Below are 27,507 nucleotides of genomic sequence, written 5' to 3'. Positions count from 1 at the left end.
GCTTGAAGATAATTTTTTTTGGTTAGTAAGAATTACCATTCCAAAACATTTAGTTTTTCAGTAATTGTTTCACCTCATGTTTTGCCACAGTGTATGTGTGTGTATATATACATATAAAAATAAATTAGAAAAAACAGACTATTCATTTGTGCTATTTGTTTATACATATGATCTGAGAACAGTTTCTGTCAGGCTGTTGTAGCTTGGGAGCGATCTGTGGATGGGATTTTCTGGAGAGCAGCACTTTACCCATGAAGAACCAGCACAGCTCTACTGTCATGCTGCACACGGGCAATGCACCTCACCAGCCAGGAGACATTGCTCATCTAGGTGTATTTTTGGGAAAACAGTTTGGGGCTTCCCTTTACATCTGGGAGGAATGAGGTTTCGTTCTAACATTGATGCCCAGCAGAGGTTTGTTTGTGAACATCTGGGAGCTCCAGGCATGGGAGCATTGGCACCTGTGCTTAAAACCTGCTGGTAGCTGTTGCTTGTATAGCTGTTGTCTGAGCGTATGAACGTAGAGCTGTTTGCTTTGTAGAGGTGGCTGAGTGAAGCAAACAGTGAAGTATATATAGAAGTCAAGCTTCAGTGCTGAGACCATGTTAATTTTTCACAAAGAAAAGTGTTCCGCACAAGCGGTGTGATGGGGTGTTTTTTGTGTTGTGTTTATGTTCCCAGTACAATATTTGTCTGAACTGTTGCTGTAAGCACTAATATTAAGTACATTTTTCTGTGAATACCTTAGCTTCTTCAATGGAAATGTTTCACTGGACAGTGTACTTAACAAGTTGTTATTTCACCTGCTATTAAAATCATATGTAGTATGAAAACCCCTAAGTTGGTTTAGGATAGCAGTGTTACCCAGCAATGCTTCTGAAAAGCGTAACAGCTACCTATCTGTCTCTGATATACTAAGGGGAATGTGATCAGACAGCAATGTCCTGAGTTGAAACAAAGCGACGACATTAGCAGGAGAAGTATTAAATCAATGAAGAGAGATTTCAGGGCCTTGGGGAAACTGATCAAGGGGTCGAGGACACAGGTTGTGTTCTCCTCCATCCCTCCAGTTGGGGGGATGGATGAGGATGAACACTGAAGAACACAGCAGATGAATTCGTGGCTTCAAGACTGGTGTCACCGTCAGGGCTTTGGTTTTTTTGATCATGGGTTGGTATACAGGGCACCAGACCTCTGGGTGTTAGATGGGATGCACCTGTCCCAGAAGGGGAAGAGGATCTTGGGGCAGGAGTTAGCTGGGCTCATTGACAGAGCTTTAAACTAAATTTGAAGGGGGAAGGGGGCAAAACACCAGCCTATCTGAAGTGCATGTATACCAATGCACACAGCATGGGTAACAAACAGGAGGAGCTTGAAGCCATGATGAAACAGGAAAATTATGATGTTGCGGCTATCACAGAAACATGGTGGGATGCCTCCCATGACTGGAGCGCGCCAGTTGATGGCTACAAGCTCTTTAGAAGGGATAGACAAGGTAGGAGAGGCGGTGGGGTAGCACTGTGTGTTAGGGACTGTTATGATTGCCTTGAATACAAGTGCAGTGAAGACAGGGTGGAGTGTCTTTGTGTTAGAATCAGGGGGAAGGCCAACAGGGCAGATGTTGTAGTAGGAGTCTACTATAGGCCACCCACCCAGGACAGAGAGGTGGATGAAATATTCTATAGGCACTTGGGTGAAATCTCACGATCGCTTGCCCTTGTTCTTGTGGGGGACTTCAACTTCCCAGACATCTGCTGGAAATACAACACAGCAGAGCGGGACCAGTCCCGAAGATTCCTGGAATGTGTGGGGGACAACTTCCTAACACAGCTGGTGAGAGAACCAACCAGGAGAAGGGGCCCTGTTAGATCTCCTCCTTGTGAACAGAGAAGGACTGGTGGATGATGTGGTGGTTGGAGGACGACTAGGGCACAGCGATCATGAAATAATAGAGTTCTCTATTCTTAGAGAGGCCAGGAAAGGGCTAGGCAGAACTGACATCCTGGACTTCCAAAGGGCTGACTTTGTCTTGTTTAGGCACCAGCTTGACAGGATCCCTTGGGAGATGGTCCTGAAAGGGTATAGGGCTCCAGGAAGGCTGGGCGCTCTTTAAGAAGGAAGTGTTTATGGCTCAGGAGCAGGCAGTCCTCGGGTGCTCTAAGAGGAGCAGGCGGCAGAGAAGACCACCCTGGCTGAACAGGGAGCTTTGGCTGCAACTCAAGGAGAAAAGGAGAGTTTACAGCCTTTGGAGGAAGGGTCTAGCCACTCACAGTGATTACAAAGAGGCTGTGAGGCTATTCAGGGCAGAAATCAGGAGGTCCAAAGCCCAGCTGGAAATTAATCTGGCTTCAGCAATCAAAGATAACAAGAAATGTTTCTATAAGTATGTCAATAGCAAAAGAAAGACCAGGGAGAGTCTCCACCCCCTGCTAGATGCTGAAGGAAACTTGGTAGCAAGTGATGAGGGGAAGGCTGAGGTACTTAATGCCTTCTTTGCCTCAGTCTTTAATAACAAGACTAGTTGTATTGAGGGAATCCAGCCCCCTCAGCCAGATGATAGAGACTGGGAGAACGACCCCCCCCTGCAATCCAGGAGAGAGTCAGTGACCTACTGCATCACATAGACACACACAAGTCTATGGGACCGGATGGGATGCACCTGAGGGTGCTGAAGGAGCTGGCTGGGGTGCTCGCCAAGCCGCTTTCCATCATTTACCAGCAGTCCTGGCTGACCGGGGAGGTCCCGACAGATTGGAAACTGGCCAATATGACGCCCATCTATAAGAAGGGTCGGAAGGATGATCCAGGAAATTACAGGCCTGTCAGCTTGACTTCGGTACCTGGGGAGCTGATGGAGCAGCTCATCCTGAGTACCATCTTACAACACGTGCGGGACAACCAGGGGATCAGGCCCAGTCAGCATGGGTTTATGAAAGGCAGGTCCTGCTTGACAAACCTGATCTCCTTCTACGACAGGGTGACCTGCTTAGTGGATGAGGGAAAGGCTGTGGATGTAGTTTACCTTGACTTTAGCAAGGCCTTTGACACTGTTTCCCACAGCATTCTCCTGGCAAAACTGGCTGCTCGAGGCTTAGATGATCACACACTTTGCTGGGTAAAAAACTGGCTGGATGGCCGGGCCCAAAGAGTTGTGGTGAATGGAGTTAAATCCAGTTGGAGGCCGGTCACAAGTGGTGTCCCCCAGGGCTCGGTCTTGGGGCCACTCCTGTTTAACATCTTTATTGATGATCTAGACGAGGGGATCGAGTGCACCCTCAGTAAGTTTGCAGATGACACCAACTTGGGTGGGAGTGTTGATCTGCTCGAGGGTAGGGAGGCTCTGCAGAGAGATCTGGACAGGCTGGAGCGATGGGCCAAGGCCAACTGTGTGAGGTTCAATAAGGCCAAATGCCAGGTGCTGCACTTGGGCCACAACAACCCCCAGCAGCGCTACAGGCTTGGGGAGGAGTGGCTGGAGAGCTGCCAGTCAGAGAGGGACCTGGGGGTGTTGATTGACAGCCGGCTGAACAGGAGCCAGCAGTGTGCCCAGGTGGCCAAGAAGGCCAATGGCATCCTGGCTTGTATCAGAAATAGCGTGGCCAGCAGGGACAGGGAAGTGATCTTACCCCTGTACTCGGCACCGGTGAGGCTGCACCTCGATGACTGTGTTCAGTTTTGGACCCCTCACTACAAAAAGGACATTGAATTACTCGAGCGTGTCCAGAGAAGGGCAACGAAGCTGGTGAAGGGTCTGGAGCACATGTCGTACGAGGAGCGGCTGAGGGAACTGGGGTTGTTTAGTCTGGAGAAGAGGAGGCTGAGGGGAGACCTCATCGCCCTCTACAACTACCTGCAAGGAGGTTGCAGAGAGCTGGGGATGAGTCTCTTTAACCAAATAATAAGCGATAGGACAAGAGGGAATGGCCTCAAATTGCGCCAGGGAAGGTTTAGACTAGATGTCAGGAAGTATTTCTTTACAGAACGGGTTATTAGGCAGTGGAATGGATTGCCCAGGGAGGTGGTGGAGTCCCCATCCCTGGAGGTGTTTAAGAGTAGGGTCGACATAGCGCTGAGAGATATGGTGTAGATGGGAACTGGCAGTGTTAGGTTAATGGTTGGGCTAGATGATCTTCAAGGTCCTTTCCAACCTGGTTGATTCTGTGATTCTGTGAAATATGCTTAATAGAAAGCTTTAAATACAACAAGCGTTTTGCATTTAATGAATTTTTTCTTTGTTTGTGCAGAGGTGTTTACATTCCCTGGAAGAGTGAAGTGCATTTAACCAGCTATGTGTCTCTTCTCTTTTAGATTACAGAAATTTGTGGAGCCAAGCGTGTGGGTTATTTTGGTCCTGCTCAATTTTATATTGCTTTGAAGTTAATTGCAGCAGCGCAGTCAGGGTTCCCAGTACGGATTGAGAGCATTAAGAATGGTAAGTAACAAATCTTTCTTACAGCACTATGCACTTCTTTTTCACTTGTCACCTTTCTGTGGTGGTAAACCTTTTGTTCTAATGTGTCTGTGAAACAATTGTATTTTGAGGAGCAGAGAAAGAGTAGAAGGTAATGTTACATTCTCCAAGTGACTGGTAGAAAATTGCAGTGAATTACATCTATGGCAAAGCTGAGATGACATCCCCCTCTGGAAAAGGCATTACCAATGGAATGGCATGAATGACAGCTGATCAGTGCTGGGGATGCATTTCTCTCTCACCTTCAGCCTCTGATCTTGACAGCTCTGCAGAGTGGGAGCTGATAGCTGTTTTGGGTGGAGGTGTGTTGTGGGGGACGTGGGCAGGTCAGGGGTCCCCCTGTGCAGGGCAGTTTGCAACACTCATCTGTTTTAGCAAATAATCCTGCTGAAATAAATGGGTAATGGTGACAAAATTGTGGTGCTTCCTATCAGTAGGTATGAAAACATATGTTAGGTATAACTTAAAACAGCTTTGTTCTTCTCAGTGAATTAACAGTAATATTAATTGTACCATTCTTGATGGAGAAAAACACTTCTTAAGAGGCTTATCAAACTCAAGGTTGAAGAGAGAAAGCAGGTCCCTTTTAGCTCTGAAACCTTGATAGTGACTAAATGGAAGGGGCTCGATGTTCTTGCCTTGGTGATGCATACTCTGCTTCAGCAGGGCTCAGGCTGCAAAACAGATGGCTTTTCACCTGGGCTTGAGCCTGAACAGGTTTGATCCCTTAGCTCCCACATCACAGGCAGGCATTCAGACTGGGCTTTGAGGCTGTGTTCTGAGCAGGAGTGCTTGCCACCATCCCGTTGAAGGCAGCAACACAACTGGCCAGGAGATCAGAAAGGAGGTAGGAAAGGCAGGATCTACCCATAGTCTCGCAATCAGGTCACTGCTCCCAGCGCAGTTTCTGCTCTGCTGTCCCTGCTAAGGACAACAAAATGTGAATTCATCTATGTTACAGGGCACAGAGAGGGGGTTCCCAGGCCTGGCCCATCCCGGAGGGGAAGCCCAGCTGGCAAGCCTGTACAGACCTGTGGGAGCTTTGCTCCTGTGGTGCAGAGCGCCCGATCAAGTGGAGGGGATCAGATGCATCTGGCGTGGTTCGGTTTGGTGCCTTGCTGGCAGGGGAGTTTAAACCAGGGCTAAAGCAGGCTGGGCTGAGTTTGTCTATCAGTTTTCCTTACAGACAGCTTGTGTGCTCTCTCTTGCACTGACATCTTTTTTTAAGGATGCTAATTTGAAAAAATAAAAACCACAGCAAAAACCAACAGACTAAATTAGAAACTTGAACTAAGTGAGACTGTGTATGTTTTACAAGTCCAGCATCTGCAAATAATCCACAAATTCGAGTGAAGAAGGGTACTTGCAGTCCATGTATTGATAGCCTGCTTACTTACTGTTACTGAAACACTTCCAGTGTTAATTACATTTTCTCTTGAAATGTATGAGTGCTTTTAGAGTGGGGTGAGTAACATGCACCAAACTCCAATTAATTTCTTTTTCCTTCTGGTAGTAGCTGTAGGTGTAAATTATTACAGAGGGGATGTATGGCTTTGCTCAGTTTTGAGCATTCTGCTGATTTTAGTTGTATTGATCTTTCAGGGTGACTCTGCACAAAAATAAATGGTGTTTCATGAAAATAATCCTGAATTGTCTTAAAGAGTGACAGAGCATCACTACTCTTCTCTGCAGAGCAGATGCAATGTGGGACCTTTTGACACGGTCGTCTCACCAGGGCTTGGCATGATCTCTAAACCTACCATTTTTAGTTTGTTCCTTTTATGATGGCAGCATTGAGGATACTGTGATCCCGACTGATTAATTCATCAGTCCCACAGTTTCTGTGGGATACTATTCATTTCATTACAGACAATGTTTTGAAGGCAGGAAATGAGTTTGCCACTTGCTTTAATAACATGCACAAGGCTTATTTCTTTCTCTTTGCATGGAGAAATGATATATTAAGATAGTGAATGTAGCTCTGTGTACCATTCACATTTTTATCAAGACATAATCACAAGAGTTCCACACTTATAAACGTTACAAAGTATAAATAGTACTCTTTTATAGATAAACTTTTCATTGGTTTTACAAGACAATACTGCTTAAAGTACTTTTAATGTTTTGTACTCTCAATTGATTTTTTTTCTCTTTTAATGAAGAATTGCCTCTGCCACGGTTTATGGCGCTGAAAAATGACAGTGAAGTACGTTACGGGACTCCAGCAGAACTCCATGGAGTTAAATTTCAGGTTCCACATGCACCTTTGGAAAAAAATTCCTACAAAAGAACAGATGAAGGGGACAAACAGGTAACAGGCCTGTCTCCTTCACGCCAATATGTGATTATGCATCCTCCCTTTGGGTCCAGTCCTGTAAATGATTACAGTCATGTAGGCTTACTCAGTTTTGCAGTACTAGACAAGAGATGAGCTCTTGGCATGCAAATAATCCCGATCAGGGCTATGCTCTGATTTTGGTGCATCCCAATTGCATCCCTGGAGGGAATTTCTCTATATGAGCTTGTATAAAGCTGTCAGCCCTGTAATATGCTGTGTAAGTTCTTTCAGTGTTGTCCTCCTACTTAGTCCAGCACTGTTTCTTGGAGAGGACTAGGGGAAGAGCAGCAAACAGAAATCTGTCTGTGAAACAGAACAGGAAAGTGAGTGATTTCTCATGGCCACTATGATCCTTAGTCACTACAAAAATACTCAGTTGGAGAAGAGGTGTTGTTAGGCGTTGGAATGGGCTGCCCAGGGAGGTGGTGGAGTCCCCATCCCTGGAGGTGTTCAAGAGGTGGGTCAACATAGCGCTTAGGGATATGGTGTAGTTGGGAACTGTCAATGTTAGGTTAATGGTTGGACTGGATGATCTTCAAGGTCTTTTCCAACCTAGTTGATTCTGTGAATCACGAGCCACTCTTTCTGTGTGGGATAAGACCACCAGATTTTCTTACATTCTGATCTTCCCCAGGAGTAGTCCAGAAGAAATCTGCTTTTCTTTTGTCTTCAGTGAAACATCATCCCAGCGTCTGTTGTTCTGAGTTGCCAATTTAATAAAGCTGCCTAAGGGAGATTTGTATTACATGTATTTAGGAGAGTTGAGAGCGCTTACTCAGATACAAGCAGCTTCACAGCGCAACCTTGATTTTTCATAATTTTCCCCAGGCCCAACACCTTCTCTTCTGGTACCATATCAGGTCATGTTGTAAATGCCTGGTGGCAGGCGATTTATCTTCCCATAACGCACGCACACATTTGTCACATGGTGCATTGACCTGAGTAATGGTGTTCCCAGCCTGAGGTCAACCAACAGGAATGAGCTGATGACAAGATACACAGGTGGAATAACAGGATGAGGAAGAGGAGCATGGGTGCCTATCTGCCTATGTGTACTGACGCTGAAGCAGAACGCTACCCTCAAACCTCTGTCTCCGTCTAGGTTGTCTGGGCTGTGTTATATTTTCCTTTCTACACAGTAAACTGTTTCAGGATCACATCCTCTTCTTAAAAAATCTGTTAAGTTAAGGGAAAGAGAACGCTGTAGGATAGATACTCAGTAACACCTACAAAGCCACAGAGTGCTTAAAATACCAATTCAGAGATTTATTTTAATTTTTTATGTTTTATATGAAAAACATTCTCCCACAAAGAATGCACTCACCCTAAATGAATGTGTTATGTAAATACAAAGATAACCAGTCACATTAACCATCCTACGTGTACTTCTTCAGGCATCTTTGGAAGTAAAATACCTTAAGCTGTTCATTGTAAAGCTTTGCTATGGCTTTGCCATGCTCTGCCCCTAGGAGGCTCAATATCAAATTCTGTCTTTACCAACTTCTGTTTTTGAAGGAGACTTTTCTTGGAAATAAAGGGCCTCAGAGAACTACAGCATTTGCTTTTTCTTTGTCCATCATGTTGTACACATTCAGATCGCCATTTAGGATTACTTGATTGTTTTGCTGTCATCTCAGAATTCCATTTCGTGTTGAAATAGGAACTCAAGTCTCCACCGATGTCTCCAATCTGCTCACCTCCTGCTTCTCCATCTACTTACCAGAGAATACCATTAAGTTATGGATATGGTAAATCAAGAAGTGGGCTGGAGCAGCAGCATGGAGGTAGGATAAAAACTGGGATGTGCGCATTGTATTCAATTCTTTTTTTTCCTTCTCAGAAGCATCCACATTTCAAATGCAACTGACAGCCTAATGATTTTAACATTTAATTAGACCTGTATTTTAGAAAATGATTCAATCATCTAATTTTATTTTGATTGTTCAATCCTGTTCGCTTTCTGGTAAATTGGTTAGATTTATGTGTCACTGCTCACAGATAAATGCTAATACCTAATCTCTGACAAGACTATGTGCAATATATCCCAATGACAGAGTGTGAGTATTTTCAGAGTGCATGATGCTTTTGGTTTCATTAGAGGGGAAGAAAAGCCCACTCCTGATTTCAGTAGCTGCTATATTAGTTTTCAGATTGGCAGTCAACCTTCCTTTGCAGGAAAGAAAAATAATCTCTCTGGTTTCATAATGGAAATAACAATATAAAAATAATAAATGAATATAAAAACAGTCCCACAATGTAACTTAGGAAAAACAGACAAAAATAGGGCACTGCATAGATGCTCTGTCCTTGATCTCACTGCCATTAGAGTAGGCAGCAAAACATTTTGATTTTAGTAAGAGGGTAGTAGGGCAGAAGCCAGTTTTACCAAGACTTTACAAACCGTTAATAGTAAGTAACTTTAAATCCATTAATAGTAAGTTGCCTGTGCTCTCCTAATTGCAACATCTGGTGGCCAAGATGGTGCCTGGCATCGGTGTATATCATCCCTCTGGCTTTCAGTTAGTGTGTTTACAGTGAGTGAGGAGGAGTGGAGCATGCTAGTCCTCTAGCTGTTGTCCTTGTTTACAAATGAGTGAAAAAACAGAGCAATTACAACATTTTGAAAGTCACTACAGCCATGGTAAGAATATGTTCAACACTATCAAGTGGCCTTCACGTGAAAATCATACCAGTACTGAGTCACAGGCATTCATTTGCTGGTTAGGTAAACTGCTGTTTGTTCAGAGATGGGATTTTCCCCCACCCCACACTGGGCATAACTGATTAAAACAGTGATGGTTGACTTCTGAAATAAGCAGCACCAGTGAAGTCATCTTCTGGGATGACGCATGTTCTGTTCCAGTGAAGAAGACATGTGGCAGATAGCCCACACCCGGAAGAGCCGGGCAGGAGGGGGCCATCAGGAGCAGCCGACTAGGTTGCATGTTGTGTGCGCTGCTGTTTTCTGGGACTGTGTCCTAGATCTGTCAGTGCTAGTGGGGGTGTATTTTGAGTGTTATTTTCTTTTTTTCCTCTGAATTTGGTTGCAATCATAACTTCAGTGAAACTTCTCATGGAGTCAGCGGCTGTGCGGAGTAGAGGCAGCAGCGTTCAATCCAGCTGACGATGACTTCTAAAATTAATTATTCAACTGCTTGAATTTTTAAGGTGATAAAATCCTAGAAGTGTAGAACACTGTGGTTGTTTTCCGGAAAGGGAGTCTCTTCTAACTTAATCCCACTGGGAATACTTCAGCCAAATATGACCTCATTGGCAGTAAGTGGGTAACATTTTATGGCCCATATTGTACCAAGTGCCAGCCTAGGTGACCTACTGGTTCTTCCTGGACTTGAAGATTAGGACCCTTATGGTTTTCCGAAGAGCATGCGAAAGGGTAGGTCTGAAAGCTGCTGCACCCTAGTATGTGCAGGAGGTGGTAGCACCACAGCACTGAGCTGGGTGGGCTGGTCTGTACTGCAGGTCTGACCCCGAAACTGGATGATGTGTCTCCAAGGGTAGCCCTTTGCACTGCAACTGTGACTATGTACATTTTTCTTGATAGTTTTGGAAGTTTTTATTGCTAGCAAACACACAGCAGTGTGGCCTTGTGCTTAAATCTCCTCTCCAAGAGCGTCCGTATGTTTCCCTACTTCCTTCCTGTGTTTTTTTCTGAAATTAGAAGTTACTTGTACAGGAATAAAAATAGATACTGATACAGGATAAGACCACTTAGGAAAGCAAGGGGGTTAGCAGTATAATTTCTAAGGTCTTCCTGAGTTCAAAATTTTTAAGATTTCTTGGTCTCACTCTTCATCAAGAGTCTTTTAAGTTCTGTCTATCTAATGCTGACTGTCTTTGTAGTGGTAAATTTTAAATAGGCTGGCAGCAGGAGTTCTCGGCTCTAAGGGTTTGCAAGTGAGTTGCCTTTGTGTTTGCATACTTGACCTATTTTTAAAACATTGTTTCTAAATGTGCTGTTATGTCACTGCTTACTGTGTTTGCTGCAGTGAATGTGACTTATTTTAGCAAAAGAAGTAGTAATTGTAATTTTTAACAGAAATTAGGGAAGGGGGAAGAGTATATACTGATTTTCTATTTGATAGCATTGTCAAAGCATATTTTTTTGCAGCTCAGTTGAACTATTCTATTTTGTAATGCAGGCTTATGCTATATATGGATAAAGTATATAAAATGTATAAATATATAAACAGGCTATATAAATATATATTTCAACATGACTGTTTTCTGTTATCTAGTAATATATAACTGACAGTTTCTATCAGTAATGCCTGAAGAATGATGTAATGTAAAAGACAAGTATGTGGCTGGAATGTTGTTGCAGAAGACGAAATGGACTTTGATACTGTGATACTAGGTTTACTTGGTAGATGCTTGACAAAATGGACTTTGGTAGTGTGATACTAGGTTCACAAGCTGGATTCTTCACCTTATGTTATTGAATTATTTCCTTTAGCCTACTAGAATCTTTTTGCTTATGCATTCTTTTATATACTTTATTTTAAATGTCTGTAGCTCCTTATGAAGTCAGACACTCTGCTCACCAGCAAGATGGACCATCATCAGGGAATTATGGAGCCAAACCTGCACTCACCTGTTCAACTCCTAATCGGGTAATGAATTGCATGTTTTTCTTAAGTAGTGCACTAATAAAAAAAAATAGAGAAATTAAAAAAAAAAGGCAGAAGAATTCTAACTTCAAAAGTAAAAAGTGTTCTCCATGGTGTTTTTAGACTAGAGACTGAAGCGTGCTTTTTTAATGCATGAAAAAAAAAAAAAGCTGATGTGAAGGAGAAATTAAAATAAATAATCCACATAATTAAATTACTGAAGCTAAGTAGAATGAGAAGCACCAAATAGCATAGATAGGAAAACTAGACTGAGAATCTTCAGCTGAAAAGTAAAAAAAAAAATTATGGTTATCCTAGCAGAAGTAAAACATTTTCATTTCTAAAATACATGAGGTTTCACAGAGATTCCTGCTTGATTTAGAATGCCATCTGTAACACATGCACAGAATTTATGGCCTAATACTCTGTGTATTCTCTTTGGTGAAGACAGCCAAAATGAACCCCAAAATGAATCCAGAGGTAATAAAGTATGACTTGGACTTTCCTTCTTGCAGTCAGCAGTAGTAAGATTTCCCTTTTCTTTTAGTTTTGGTTATGTAAAACTTCCTTTAATTACCTGGGTAAAGACACCTGATACTAGTCTCAGCTTTAACAGATAAGTAGTGGAACAGTAATCAGCGTGGCCGTTTCTGCTTCTTGTCTTTTTAAAATATGTATCTGCTATTAGAAGAGAGTGAAACTGGTTTCATGAGGTTCCCAGTGCCCCACATGGCCCTTTTAGCCCCCTGCCTCGACTGGTGCCAGTGTCCCTCTCTTCAGTCTCTTTCAGTGGAGCGGGAGCAGCAGGACAGCAGCAGCCACTACTCAGATGACCCTTGGAGGATAACGGAGGAGCAGCGAGACTACTACATCAACCAGTTCAGGTCCCTGCAGCCTGACCTGAACTCCTTTATTTCAGGTAATTTTTACCAAATGCTGTACGTGTCAAGTAGAAGGACCAGGCTGAGACCTGAGAAGCGTTAAGTAGATTCATTCTTTTTTCTCTCTGGAGTGAGTTTATGAGAGAGAGTTGATTGCGTTTTCTTTCTAAAGGCAGACAACTCAAAGAGCAAGCCAGTACTGTAGCCATTATGTTTTTTGTTAAATACCCTGATTTTAGAAGAACAGTTACATCTAAGGGAGCAGTGTTGGTGATTCAGTAGAAATTAAAATGAGCTGTCACTATTTGGTCCACTGTGTTTGTGGATCACATCTGTAGTGTATATTGAGCTGAAAAAACCCTTAGGGTTGTGCTTGCTTTCCCAGCAGAAATGTGGCAGCATCCATGTGATGGAAGTGAAGCATGCAGTTAACTGTCCTTTGTGGTCATGCCTGGGTGTTTGTGGCCCTGAGGGATTGAGATTTTGACGTTTAGGTGATTAAAAGCAAATCCTGGAGAGCACACATGTGGTAAAAGTATTGTTAACAGCATATTGAGATTGTGTTTCCATCCTGAATAGGAGGATCAGGCTGATCATGAGAGCAGTTACTGTGGGTACACACAGTTGATCTGGCAAGGAAGACATCACAGGTTTTAAATTGAGGCGGTTTTACTGAGCTCTGCTGTATTACTGGGGTTCGGGAGGCTCTGATCCAGCCAAGTTTAAATAAATTACCTGCTGCTGACAAAAGTTAGTGCTTCACCAGTTCTTTGCCTCAGTTAAGTCTCCTTCATATAATTTGCTTGAAAGAGAAGGTGGTTGTTCAACAACATTGTATTTCCTCACAGACTTATATATGTCTGTAACTGTGTATGCATGTGTATATGGATATACAGCCTCTCAGGTAGTTGTGCATTTTCCTTTATGTTGAGTAAGGTTCTCAGGCAGTCCTTGGACATCCAAAATTACTGTTTATAAATGCCAAATTTGAGCTTCCACAACATTCTAAAGTAAGCTGTAGAAATCCTTGCTGCAGGGTGATACAGATGTTAGAGGTTTGTCCAGGTTTAAGAAGTTGAGAAATCTGTGACTGAAAAATCTGTCAGAAGCTATTGAATATTTAAGTGCTACCTCTGGTTGGGAAAGTTACTAAATCACAGGTGGTCAAGAGATTGGGGGATATTATGGAGCTACATTATTATTACATGGCTTTGTCATAGTCACATTCTCCTCTCTTGGCATCTGGTGTTGGGGAGGACATGCTGTGCAAGGTGGGTCTTGGACCCGCCCCAGTGACAGCTTTTCTTATGTACTGCAGTGCGTGATCTGACCTGAACACCTAAGGGGAAGAGGAATATAGACCTAGAAGTCTGCGCTTTATGTTGCCTTACGTTTTGTAAGCCTGTATCCAGGAAGGGCTTCCAGGGTACCTCCAATACCTACTGTCCTGTTGCAGGCATCCTCACTCGCCCTGCCACAACAGCCCTTCTCATTCTTCTCCTAGCTAACAAATCCACTTCTTCACCATCCTATATGCACAGACTATATGCTATCTGACTCTCCTGAGTGGTGGTTTGTTTTTCTTTTTTCCCCATAAAATTTGAGCCACTGCAGGGTTGAAGCAGTGTCTTGGGAGAGCTGCAGACACTACAGCACTGTACTGCCATACACATTGCTTCTGGGTGAAGCAGAGCCATTTGTGTCTGTTATTTCATCATGGATGACATACTAATTATGCTGGTTAGAATCACTAGTACTAAAGCGTATTTTCCTTTACTTATTTTTTCTCATGCGGAGGGAATGGGGAAATGAGGTCAACAGCTCTGTCTGGCTTTCTCTGTCACTTACTCAGCAAGAGACAAATGGTCCAACAGTTATATTAGCATCCAGTTAATCTGGACATAAAGTAACCAGCTGCTTCTGATGCGGCAGCCTTGGCCAAAGGTAAATAATTGGAGGATTAATTTCTAGTGATTGATAAGGCACGGTTTCCCAACAGGTTCTGTGGCAAAGAATTTCTTCACAAAGTCAAAGCTGCCCATCCCAGAGCTTTCTCACATCTGGTAAGTACTGTAATAGTGCTGGGGATATGTATCCTGTGGTTTTTTGTGGGTTGTTTTTTTTTTTTTTTCTTTTAGAGGATTCTTAATTCAAGAGTTCTTGTTAGATTTTGAAAAGTGTCTTCAATTGTAATTATTGCTCTTATCTCCAGAATCACTTTTAGGCCCAAGCAGCAGGGTGCTTATTGATCTCCCTGACGTAGTTGTTTTCTGGAGAGATGTTCGCCTGCTCAGCTGGACTGGGAAGGTTCGAACAGCGACATAAGTGAGAGCTGTTTTTAAGTATATTGTAAGCAGCATCATTAGCTCAACAAACTGACATTTTTCATGAAATGACACAGAGGAGAAGCACCTCTGAAAAGTTTTAGATGTGTTTATGTTTCTGGCTGTGTTTTGTCAGAGGAGGCCTAATTAATGCCTAATTCTTAGTAAGCACAACTACATAATTCATCAGTGCTTTTCTAATGAACCAGCACACTTACTTTTAGTAAGCTTATTTAGAAATGATTGCGGATGGAACTGTACATGATAAAATTTGACAAGGATTCTGTTATATTTTCATAAACAACATGGTGCTTTGTAATTCAGTGTCATACTTGCATCTCAGATAGGAAGAATGAACAGTTTTAAATGTTGATCAGAAATGCTGATAGAGGTTTTACTTTTATATATGCTTTTATGAAGAGAGATGAGAAGAAAAGCTTGCTAGAGCCTAAACATCTGTCAGGGTCAAAGAATGAGTCTGGAATCTTCAAAGTGGATTGTCAGTTGTGAAAGTAAAAAAAAAAAAGAGTGTTGGGGGAAATGACTGTTGGAATTTAAATTTAAGGTTACTTAAAAAGAATGGATTAACCCAATATGTTAACAAAACACATTTCTATTGCTGACATAAGTTGTCCTCTGTGCAAAATTAAAGAAAACTTTCTAGTAGATAATTTTGTGATGATCTGATTTATCAGGTTGTGTTGCTGTGTTAACATGGAATGTTTCAGTCTTTGTTACTATAACCTCAACAGCTTGACAAATGCTCATTACTTTCAAAGAGTAGGAAGTTGTTTATTTGTTTTAGTCCATGTGCTCATGATAAAATCTTGCTCAATTCTTGCAGAGTTAATTTGTAAAATTGAGTTCTTGAATTTCTGAAGTCCAGTTTTAGTGTTTGAGAAGCATCACAGAATTAAAGAGAACCACTTTAGTGAGAAATTAACAATAACATTTAAACTTATCAAGAGCATTATTTAGCTCTTTCCTTGAGGCTAGTCAATGGTGCTAAGTAACCATTGCTGAAGTCCATTTTTAACTTCTTCTGCTTGAACTGGTTCAAGAACCTGCATGGATTGTCCAAAAGTGCTTCCAACCACTGGAAAGTTAATTTCACCCTGGAAGTACAGGATATGTATTTCATGATATAATATATACATACCTTCATATTGTATGGTGTAATGTATAACAAAAAATGTACTTTATTAATAAAGAAAAAAGCAACAAGTCAATATTAGAAAATTAGCTTGCTTCATCTTCCCTGAGACAAATGTACAAGTTAGGATTAAGTGCCAATGGCAGAGATGCTTGTCTCGTATTAAAATATCCCTTCTCAAAGTTGCATTTCTGTCCCCCCTGTGATTGCACATGTATGTTTCCCTGAGGTAGCGGCTTGGAAAATGTGTGCCTGTCATACCTGCAGGGAGCTGAGTGACGTGGATTGCGACGGGGCGCTGACACTCCCAGAGTTTTGTGCTGCTTTCCACCTCGTGGTTGCAAGGAAGAATGGTTACCAGCTGCCGGAGACGCTGCCGGAGACGCTGCTGCCTGAGTACCTTCAAGCAGGTAATGTCCCTGCGGCGGGTTGTGTTCCTGTAGCCATCTCAGGAAGCCAACTCGCGTGTAAGACAGGTTTCACTTTCCATCCTGCAGGTAGGATGGGGTTCTACACCACGTAATGGCTCTCCGGTTGCTTTTTAATGCATGCATTTTTAACTGTGCTTACGAGGCAATCGCTGAAGGAATATATAAAAGCACAAAATAGTGATGCAAAGTGTAGCAGTTACCTGCCTCTTAATGTCTGCCTCTGCTGCAGTGTGCTTCAGGTGTCATTGTAGCTACAGTGGCAGGTGATTACCTGCAGCAAAGATAATGCAACAAGAGTTACATGGCTTTTAACTCTTTTGATGATTTTTCCCTTAAGTATCTGTCTCGAATATGTGTTGAAAACGATACTGGACTGTCTTAGAACTTATTATGGAAATATATTTTGTTAGATGCTATTACCAGTTGTATCACAGGTTGAATTTTTTTGTAATTCATTTTGTGTAATCCACAGATTCTTCTGTAAGTAATTTGCAGTAATGATGGGGGGATTACAACAGTTTGTAGAGCACAAGGATGAACCAATCCAAAATATAACATACCCCAGTAACAGTGTGCAGTGAGAGACCTGCCCTTTCATTTGTTCTCTTCAGTTGTGTCTCTTCTAATTATAAATTAACATTGAAATATATACTGTTTCATCTAAAAAATGTGCATGACTTTCTAGGGCAAGGAGGATTAATCACAGATGATAATTACAGTGCTAAGGGATAATATTTAAGACCTAATAAAATCTCCATTAAATTTGATGACACTCAATATATTAAAAGACAGGAAAAGAGCAAATCAAGCTGCAGTTAGGAAAATTAAATGTTCACCCTGTATCAGATTTGGGAAGTAATTTCTGGTGGAGCCATGTTCATTATAATCCACTGTCTTCATATCCAAAGCAAGAAGCTCCTGTAAAACATGTGCTTCCAAGTCTTCATCACTTTTAGTCTCTCTAATTACATTCCCTTGTCATAATTACAACTACCCTTTTCCCTCCAGGACTGCCACTTTGTTCACTACTCTCATGCCTTTCTCATGATAAATTAGCTTGTAAGCTTCTCCATGCAGGTTCTTGTTGGTGTGTCTTCACATTAAGCCTTTTTGGGTGAAACTGCAATGGAAATAACTATCTCTAGAGGTAGGGAATCATTATATCAGTGGGAGGAAGAGCATGGTAAGCTGTGGTTGTTCCCTGGGAGTCCCTTTTTTCCCCTAATTTGTCCCTTTCAGCACTGGGGTCTTTGCCACTTTCAGAGATGATTATTGTTTTATGGTGTTGCATGCAACGACACATTTCAAGCTGATCTACCAGGAAGCGGGGAAAAGAACTAATTGTTTGTTGTAGGCACTGTAAGTACATCAGCTAGTATGCTAATTCTGGTTAGCTTAATAAAAAGCAAGACATCTCAACACACTGTAACACCACCAATCACAAGAAAGTGTAGAGCCCTCGTTGTGTCAACTTCTGAAATCAAAGCATTGATAATTAAGCAAGTGCCTTATACACTTACCTAAAATGCCAGAAGAAATTTTCAAGAGAAACTTTTTGTTTTCATAATTTGATTTCTGTGAAACTTAGATTATTTTTTTCTCTGATTTTTAAATTTTTTAAAACGTTTTTTTTTTTTGGCTTCTTAGGAACTTGATGAAGATTACTGGAAACTGTTTTTCATTAGGTTGTTGTATTAGTTTTAAAATGAGGCAGAATTTGGTTCAAGTGAAATATTTGCATCTGATAAGACTGCTAAAGCTTCAAATAAAGTGACTTGGAGCATAAGACAGAGCATTTAAGAATGAATTAATCTTGCTAGTTTTATGGTTTGTTCTACAAACTACAAGCACAGATCCGAATGCTATCCTGGCACAGCTCCATTAACAATTTGACCCACCACCTTTGTTTCTGAAAGTTTTTATTAAAACTAATTTACAGAATCTGTAAAGCTATTTGCCCTGTATGCAACCAACTGTATTGTAAATTAAGACAGATTTGCAAGAGCTGAATTTATTCAGAAAAACTAGATGCTAGCCAAAAACTAGAAATTTGATGTGAGAACTGGTTATCCTGCCTTTGTGTCTTGATCTTAAGAAAAGCTGTTTTCCAGCTGTTAAGACAGATTTATCTCAGAGGAACTAATCCCAGAGTGATACCAGCAGAAGGAACTGAGCTTGTGGAATTGAAATGAGGTTCTTGTGAATATTCTTGTGAGAAGTTAAAATTGATTTTTTTTTTGCTTTGTCCCTAGTCTCAGTGCTGTTTAGTTAAAGAGGGTATATACTGCAGCATCTACTGTGTTCAGGTGTCCTTGCTCTTTGGTAGCCTTCAATTCCGGTGTATAATGTAGATTCTGCTATACTTCTCGGTATTCAAAATGTCAAAAATTGGAGTTGAAGGCTTGGTTAGTACCTTTAACATTCCTAAGACAGCAAGGTATGAACTGTAAGGCCAACTAAGTTGATACTGGACTGTGAGGAGGAATAATGCAAATAAAGTTGTTGTTTGGCAGTTAATGTTTGCCAAGCATCACTCCTCCCAAATTTCACAATTATTTCTATAACAGAAATTATACGTACTATCCCTTTGATGACATTGACTTTTTCAGAATACAAGATAGAAACATTTTCTTCATGGTGTTTGTCATCTGTGACTTACAAATGAGTTCTGGTACGTATAAATGAAGGGCAAAACGATGCTGGAACAGGTTTTTAAGAAGTGTGTATTAACCAAAGACTTGGCATGTCTCTGGTTTTGTTTTCTTTCTTTTTCCTTCCCCTGCAGCTTCTTTGAAGCCCATGCGTGACTGCACACTATTTGATTCTTATTCTGAGTCGTTGCCAGGCGGTCAGCAGAGTCGGGACTTCAGTCGAACGGAGGTGAGAAGGCGTAAGCAAGGTAGTTACCTTGCAGAGTGCAGAGGAGTAGGTCTCTATACCTTCACAGTGACTGTGGTGTGCATAGCAGCAGAACCACGAGTGAGAGGACTTTAAGAGTCTCTAAGCTTCCCATTAAGCCATCTTAAACCCCTCTCTTGGCAATTTCTTCAGTGTGTGGAAAGGGCTGACAGGGTTTTCAAAAGGTATTCCCACATAACAGAGTTCACAGTAGTCATCAAGGGACTCTAGCCTTGTGCGATGTTGGAGTCTGCAAAGAAATACACCTTAACTGTTCGTGCCCTGCGGGGCTGCTTTTGGCTCTCCAGTGTAGGGAGCCAACGGTGAGGGGCAGAGCCCACGCAGCAGGAGGGGCAGTGGCTCAAGTACAGTGCTCAGGTGAAGTATCTCCTGAATCAGAATTGGTTGAAAATGTGAGGCTTCAGGCGCAGACCTTGGTTCTAGTCAGGCACTCCTGATTGTGTAGCTCTTGAGTGTTTCTTCCATTTACAGTGCTCTATTTCCATACTTGCTCCCCCAGTTTTGATGATGAGAAGAAAAAAGGCTCGGCTTGTCCTGATTCCTTGTACTTTGCTTCTTTGGTGGCTGAAACTATCCCAGATTTTGTACTGTATGGACATGCATAGTTCTGTTCTAAGTCATTCAGTCTCCTTTTTAATATCCAGCCTTTTCATAGACTAAGGAACTACCATCTAAGGGTCTAGGTAGTAATTGTAAGGAGCTGGGAAGAGTGTTTTGAGGGAAGAATGGAGATCCTTTATAGCAATATCACAACAAATACTAGCCTTGTAATGGAAGACTGTTGCAAGCAAAACTAAATTAAGGAGAAACGTTTTTATCACTGAAGTTAAAAACTGAAACTTTAAAGATCTTGTAAAGCTGAACTAATCATGGCCACTGAGTTGTGCCTGGATATTGCAGCTCTGAATATATATGCTACAGGATTTAAGGGTTTAGTGTTTAGGGTAGTGAATCAAATGGCAGAGTGACTGCAAGAATGGGCCCTTCCGATGCTGCTTCCAAGTTAAAAAGTAATGGTATGTCTTGGCAGCTCAGCAAGGCTGTTCTCCAGTTATTTCTTCCCTATGCCTTGCTCTGAGGTGTTTCTGGATCAGAACTCAGCTGTTCCCTCATCAAATTCAGCTCAGTAGTGGTACCAGGCAGACTCTCTGAAGCTGCTATGGAGTGCAGTGTTCACTTTGGGCAATGCTGCAGCCAATGCTTTTGAGTATCCAGTTTATCTTCTGGAACTGTTAAAAATATATGCAGTCTCCCTGGGTGGTGTTGCTCTTTGTACGGCAGATAGGCCAAAGTACAGCAGTCATACTGAGTTTTGAAAGCAGCACTGCTGTTCTGGTAGTGTGGGCTGCTGGTGCATTGGCAGTGTAGTCAGGTCCTTTACTGTAGCAGAACAGCCTAGTCCCTTCCATATGACCTTATTTTGGGAGGGTGGTTTGGAGGGGGCTCCAAGATTGTGCCACAGGCCACGCTGCGCTAGCACTTCTTCACTGTGCGGTTGTGTGGCAAAGCTCAACAGTCCCTTGAGAGTGTGCCTCGTTAGCATATATGCGTATTGGTTTGGAATTTAAACAAGCATAAGAGGCAAAATTCAAGGCGATTTGTGTTGAAAACTCATTTGCTGATGTCAGCATGTGTATGTACACATATACATAACTCCATTTCCATACTGCAGTAAGAGTCAACTGAGTATTTGAGTTAACTCACTGCATCAGCTTAAGATAATTCATTTTTAGAGAGAATTATTTGTCTTCTGAATTAAAAACTGTCACATCCCTGTTTGAATGTACTTTTGTCAGTAGGTAAGATCCCTGAGTATCAGCTTCTCTTTTTCACTTGCATTTTCATGTGCATGTACAAATACGCGTGCATATATAAAAAAAGATACAGACATAATATATAATTAAATTATATTAAAAATATAAATATATAATTATGTATATTTTATACACATAATTAAAAAGTTTCAATTTATGTAGCTTCATGACTTTTTGACTAGGAGACTTGAAGTAGAAGGATCTACTTCAGTATCTCTGGTCTAGGAAGCCCTTGTTTTTATTAGGATATTGACTTCACAAGTGTTTATCCAGATATGCAAAGTGGTCTTTGGTTATTGCAGTGTTGTGAGGAAGTTTGCTCTTTAGTAGCACAGCCTTTGGGACTGTAAGATTACAACATTCTTTTATATATTTCAGAAAGCTTAGAAATCTAGCTTTCAGAGTCATCTTGTGTTTCCTAGAAATAAAATGACGTTTCAGTATCCTAACCAATGCAATGTTATAATTTTTTGTTAATGTCTGGTTTTTAGGCTCTTCTTGTTTGTAGTCCTTCAATGTATGTGCAGCGTAAGGATAAATCTAGAAGGAGATGATTTTCTAAGCAATTAAATTGTATGTTTTTCTGCTTTTTAGGTTTTTCTGCTGCAGAGGAGATGATAATAGTAGAAATATTATAGTAATAATTAAATAGCTGTAGAGGGTATATAGTACAAAATGTAAAAAAACGCAAACAAGCAACAAGTCCCTCATTTTATGTTTAATTTTTAATTTGATTTTCAGCAATTAAGATTTCAGACCTTCTCTGCCTTATCCCTGTGCTCTCCTCCTTGAGAGACTCTCACCATAACTGCCAATAACTTGCAGATTACTGTGCTGCCTTTGTTGTCAGATAATGTTCTTGGGGGAACATCTGGATCTTCTGCTCCATTCCTAGGTTCTGCAAGATGGCAAGGATGTTCTGCAAAATCAGGGTTTTTTATGGCTAGGTTGAAATTGAATAAGAATCTGTAGGATGATTGCCTGCTGGCTAAGCACAGGTAGTGCTACCTGACTATGTCACAGTTGTTTGACTGGTTTTGCTCCATTTCTTCACTGTCTGGGTCCTAGACATGCAGGGCAAAGCTCTCAATTAGTTTGTTTTAGGGCCTTGTTATTTTGGTGCTTTGTTATCCAGGATCAATGGACTATAAAATCTCTGATTTTGACTTTTTTTTTTTTCAACTGATGTTTTTATGTTCAGAATTAATACCCTGAATGAATATCATTTGGAAGGTCAGTGATTCATCTCCCTCTGTGGGAAGTGCAGTAATTCACACTTGATGTTTAGTTTGTAGCTTGGCTGCTTGAGGAAATATAGTTTAGATGCTTGATCACTACATTAAAAATATTCTATTATCAGTAAAATCAGTTATGCATTATCTCCGTGTCTTTGTCTCTTTCCACCTATCATCCATTCAGGCGGTTTAATTTAATTTCAGAAGACCGTTTTTACTGTGAATGCTGAACTACAGTACTGCAATACAATGGGAACAGTTCTTGAATGCATCCATAAAGAAAATAATGACAGGAGACAGGTCACCTGAATGCTAGGCTTTGTTAAACTTGCAAAACACACAAAGGCTTCTAATGTTATTCTTGAGAATGACAAGGATGACTGCTTTTTGTTAACCAAGGAGGTTTTGTCTTCCTGTTTTTTTTTTCTCAAGTTTTCATCTCCCACTCTGGTTCTGGTCTTTCTTTTTTTTTCTTTTTTTTTTCCCCCATTCCTTTGGCTCTTTTCTACGAGCTTTCTCACTGCCAGAAGCTTAAAGATAAAACACAAGTTTTCGCACTATATGCATAAAATGACTGGCTGGGGTTGCTCTAAACACCCTCAGAAATGTCATGCTCACAGCTCACTGAAATTTGTGAGAGTCATTCCATCAATTCAAGCATGCACTGAATTAGGTCTTTAGTCTGGCACTCTGAAGTAAAGAGTGTCAGGGCTAGTTAGGGTTGTGAAGTTTTCGTACAAATGTTTTCAGAGTCCTCAAGCCATGTTTTTGCTATGTTGCTTCCTCAGAAGCATTAGGAAATCCCATGTGCAACTTTATAAAACAGATGTGGTAGCCCTTTACTCTGGACTTGGCCTTCTTGAATTACTGACTTGAGATTTTTAGGGTTTTTTTAAACGTCTGTAAAATCTATGTTTCTGAATTAATTTTTTTTTTTTTTTTAGGCCCAATGGATTTCAGGTCATTTTTAGGCCCAACATCTTTCATGCTCCCTGGGAAAAAGAAAGCATCACTTAATATTTTGGGAAGCTTGGGGCTTCTGATGTTTGCTCTATTGTTGTTTTGACTGCAGAGTATATCCTTGTTCTTACAGATAATGGTAGTAGAATTTGTTCCTGGTTTCTTTTTGTGAGCTATGCAGCAGAATTTACAAGAACAACAAATGCCTGTATTGTAAGTTGCTGTTGAAATAAAGAAAAGTCAAAGAATAAGACTGGGGAGAAGTTCCCTGTTTTCTCATCAGAGGCCTGAATGGGCCTTCAGCAGACAGGCTGAGAACTTTGTTCTTCCCATCTCAATGACTATATGTTGAAAGAAAAAGAGTAGTCCAAGGATCCACCTCAGCTAGAAGACTTTAGGTGTAGAACTACAGGGCTTTGTAGTACAGCTTGAGTTTTGGCTAGAGAGACTGTTCTGATGGAGACTGTAACTCTGGTGAAGGAGCTGCAGAAAGTTTTATAAACCCTAACAGAGGTGTTACACCCAAAGAGAAAAGAAAACAGAGAATGACGTTGCTCTGTTGTGAGCATATCCTTACATATAGTCCTTAGTTCCTTGTGAGTCACTGTGAAGTGCTTCTCAAACTAATTTCAGGTATGGAACTACTGTGCCTTGAAAAGCAGAGTTATAGTTGTCTTTTTGAAGATCCTCTATGCTTCTTTATTTTACAAAGCAAATCATGGTGCAGGAGAGAATATCACCTTTATTTGTGTTGCTCTGTATTCTTAAATATTTGACTGTGGAAATGTGGGTGCTGTGCCAATCGGTATAATAAATCTTCTTTCTTTAAGAAGGCATCGGCTGAAGAGGTACCTGATAACTCTGCCCTGTTACAAGATGCAAAGAAAGATGACAAACAAGGTATTCAAATAAATCACTTCCCCTCCCACCCCCACATCATGAGTTAAGTTCTGTGTGTTATTAGTATTCCATATATTCGCTGACAGAAGCGATGGTATTTTAAATTTCTCAGCTGGCTATGTGTTGGTATAGATTTAGACAGCAGCTGAGTTGAAGACAAATAAATGTGGATGTGTTTGCTTCAAAGTTAGTTCTGTCATGTGAATGATATGAAATGCACCTTCTAAAATATGTCTAGTCCTAGGGCAATTAATGTTGCACGTTGTATTTTAACAAAGTCGTAATTGTCATTATCAGGAATTTTGTAAGAGTAAAGACTACATTATGCCAAATTCTGGATTTCCCTTTTTGCAGGAAATAGCAACACTTAAAAGTTAGGTTTTATTCCTATTTTAAAAAAAGTCCCTGTACTTTCTCGCAAAACAAAAGTTTTGGACAAGCTGGATTGAAAATACTCAGTTAATTTATTTCACTTGAAATCCGTCAGTAGCAAACCATGTGAAGTTGAAGTGGTCATCTTTTCCATTCAGCACCTACTAGGACTTCCAGAATCGGTGCTGGATCATCACACAGTCCTTCCCTTTTATATGCCTGTTCCCTCACCTTTCAGGTTCTCGCCTGCTGTTGCTGTCCCTGTCCCTCAACTATGGAAACAAAATAGTTGTGGGTATTTTGTCGCCTTATTGTGGTGGTTTAGTCCCTGCCAGGCCGCTGCCCCTCCCCCACAAAGGGAGTGAAATACAAAGCCCCGGGGCTGAGATAAGGAGAGGTTTAATACAACAGTGCAACAGCAACACAGCAAACAACAACAATAACAATAACAGTAACAGTAATAACAATGAACAGAGCAAGATATCTACCAATACAGCAGTGAGAGCAGAGAGATGGCATAACACACGTGTTAACTGTTACCCGACTGTCTCGTGCTCCGCGCTATAGCGCCAGGTCTTGACGTCAGCATGGTATATGAATAACCCAGCCAGAGCTTCCCCCCCACTGCTGGGGAAACTTAACCCTATCCTAGCTGAACCAGGACACTTATTCTCAGAGCTGTGGATTATACGTTAATAAAAAAGCCCTTATGCATCTTGACCTCACAGCTGTCCACATGCTGAGGTTGCATCAGAGCTGTGAGACCAGATAGTCCACATTCCTGAATCATCTTCCACACTCATGTGTGACTGAGTTGGGCAGATTCCCAATGTCCCTGGTTCAAAGAAAGGTTGCCAGAATTGATGGGTGTTTGTAAAACATTTTGTTAAGTCAACATATTCCAAGAAATTAATCTTTTGTTGACAAGGTTTGTTTTGTTGTAAAATTTGTAATGAACAAGAGCAGGACTTGAACCTTGAAGGCTATTGCTTTCATATGTCTAGGGCAGATTTACTTTTTACTTGGGGAAACTTTTTTCTTCCCTGTGTAGGTGAAGAACTTATACTTTGCTCTTGGTATCTGACATGTTAAGTCAGATGGGAACCTGCTTTAGTACATGCAGTCCTTCAGGGCTGAAGATTTGTTGTGTTTATGACACGGATTCCTGCCTTTTCAGACAAAGAACAAATGCCTCTTGTTCTACCATTTATTGCTATTCTGACAAATGAAAGAGCAGATTGCTCTCCCGAGTGACGAGATCTCTCCAGAAGTCAAGAACCTGTGGTTCAGAACCACAGAAGCAAATTTTCCTGCATTTTCAAAACTGTACAAGTAAATTAGCTCTACTCTATCAGGTTATAATATAGTTAAATGTGGAATATAATGTAAATAGAACTAGATCATGAGGACCAGACTTTTCCCGCATGTTTTGTTTGATAAAGGGAGATGAAGATGAGAGACTTCATTCCAAGTGGTCTTTTATTTCAGTACATTAAAATACATAACAATGCATTAAGAATGCCTTAAGAAAGGATGAGTAGGCATCAATGGAAGGGGAATAAGCACAAAGATTGTGATTTCCTAGATTTTAACCCTGGCTCTGTTGGTGCTATATGACATTCCCTGGGGCAGGCTGGTGAGGTTTCAGTTGCCAGAAGCAGTCTCTCGTACGCCCTGACTTTTCTGGTTTGTAACTTGGGAGAGGTGTGTCCCGGCTCTGCCAAGTGTCACCAGCTGCTACCTCTCTGACAGCACTGCATCTCTGGAACAGAAGTCCGTCGATTTAGATGCCAAAACCCCCAAATTCTTAAAAATCAGGATTATTTGCAATTTGGGCATAGGTCTTTCTGTTCTTGACTCTTGTGCTCTTAAAAATTGTTACTTTTTTGAGTGCTTGGGTGTTCTGAGGGTATTTGGCTACTTCTGTTTTCTTGTTGAGTACGATGTTTAGCTTTATTAGATGTTCTAAACTAATACCAGTTTAGATGCTCCTTTGTCAGAGCTACAGATACCTGTAGATTTTACCTGCACATACTTAAAATAATTCTCATTGTTTTGTTTTCTTTAAGCTCTTAAAGTAAGCACTGCTCTCAAAATGATACCAAAGGAATTTCAGCACTTGACTGTGAAAACAGGTAAGAAAAAATTGACGTGTTCCATTAGAATTTCAATCAGATATTTTTATATCACAGTAAGCCTAAGTTAATGTAATTTGATTAATTTTAAAATCCTTTTGCTCTCATACTATATTACTACTAAAATCAGCTTTTGCCTCCTAATGACTACTACTTGCAGAATTAATCTTAATTAGTACTTCAAGTTGCAAAAGGTTTTCTTGCTTTCGTTCCCTTGTTAGTGTATGTGCATTTTTCATGTGTGGGAAATGTTTTTAATGTAGCATTTTATAAGGAGTCTGAATTTTGTTTTTCTGTACTACAAGCAAGATGCTAGAGCATGAATATTGTACCTCTTGATAAAAGCTCTTCTCAAGTGTGGCGTAAGTATTCAGTAACTATTCGGAAATGGCCTGTTTCTTTATAAAAACTGAGCTTTCATATTTTCTGTCAAGGAGTTTAAGGGCAGAAAGCCTTTTGGAAACAAGACCTTGTGGCACTTACAGCACTGACGTAAGCTTTTGATTCAGGGGACGTTTCTTTGTTGAAACCACCCCTGATTTTTCTCTCTCCAAGTCCAACATACACTCTTTGTTCCTATCATACTGGAAAATGTTATTTCTGGAACAGCATATGTCAAAATTGCTTAGTTGCTCCGGAAACTTCCCATGCATTCACTTCAGTTCATCAGACCTCCCTTGCCTTCCTCTTTGTTAATCTGTTTCCTAGAGTGGCAAGAGTGCAAACCCTCCCTGGTCCCAGTCAAGCTAAAATCTGGACTTGCTTTCTTTTCCTTTTGCGTAAATGTTTTTACTTGTGAAGATACCCTTGATTAAGAAAACTGACCCCACATGTCTGTCACAGCAGTTCTGTCTTATAGCTCAATTTATTCAAGGCTGCTCAACAGCTGCATGCCTCATTTCCCAACTCTTTTTTTCCTGGCTTCTTCCCAAACACTTGGCAGCTG

The 27,507-nt window shown here is 41.1% G+C and overlaps 1 protein-coding gene across 4 annotated transcripts in view; it reads left to right on the top strand.

The window, feature by feature from the left end:
• Positions 1 to 27,507, top strand: part of REPS2 (RALBP1 associated Eps domain containing 2) — a 104,387-nt gene that overhangs the window by 32,976 nt on the left and 43,904 nt on the right. For 3 of the 4 annotated variants that reach the window (XM_074858712.1, XM_074858710.1, XM_074858713.1), the window contains exons 2-11: positions 4,309 to 4,432; positions 6,634 to 6,782; positions 8,470 to 8,593; positions 11,343 to 11,440; positions 12,218 to 12,356; positions 14,318 to 14,381; positions 16,063 to 16,205; positions 19,012 to 19,106; positions 23,985 to 24,054; positions 26,496 to 26,561. In XM_074858712.1, coding sequence (XP_074714813.1) covers positions 4,309 to 4,432; positions 6,634 to 6,782; positions 8,470 to 8,593; positions 11,343 to 11,440; positions 12,218 to 12,356; positions 14,318 to 14,381; positions 16,063 to 16,205; positions 19,012 to 19,106; positions 23,985 to 24,054; positions 26,496 to 26,561 — 1,072 coding nt within the window. The remainder of the gene's footprint in view (positions 1 to 4,308; positions 4,433 to 6,633; positions 6,783 to 8,469; positions 8,594 to 11,342; positions 11,441 to 12,217; positions 12,357 to 14,317; positions 14,382 to 16,062; positions 16,206 to 19,011; positions 19,107 to 23,984; positions 24,055 to 26,495; positions 26,562 to 27,507) is intronic. The other variant, XM_074858711.1, reaches the window with a different exon arrangement.

This window comes from Strix uralensis, chromosome 2 (genome assembly GCF_047716275.1).
Source record: "Strix uralensis isolate ZFMK-TIS-50842 chromosome 2, bStrUra1, whole genome shotgun sequence".
NCBI lineage: Eukaryota > Metazoa > Chordata > Aves > Strigiformes > Strigidae > Strix > Strix uralensis.
This window is presented reverse-complemented; position numbering and strand designations above follow the sequence as displayed.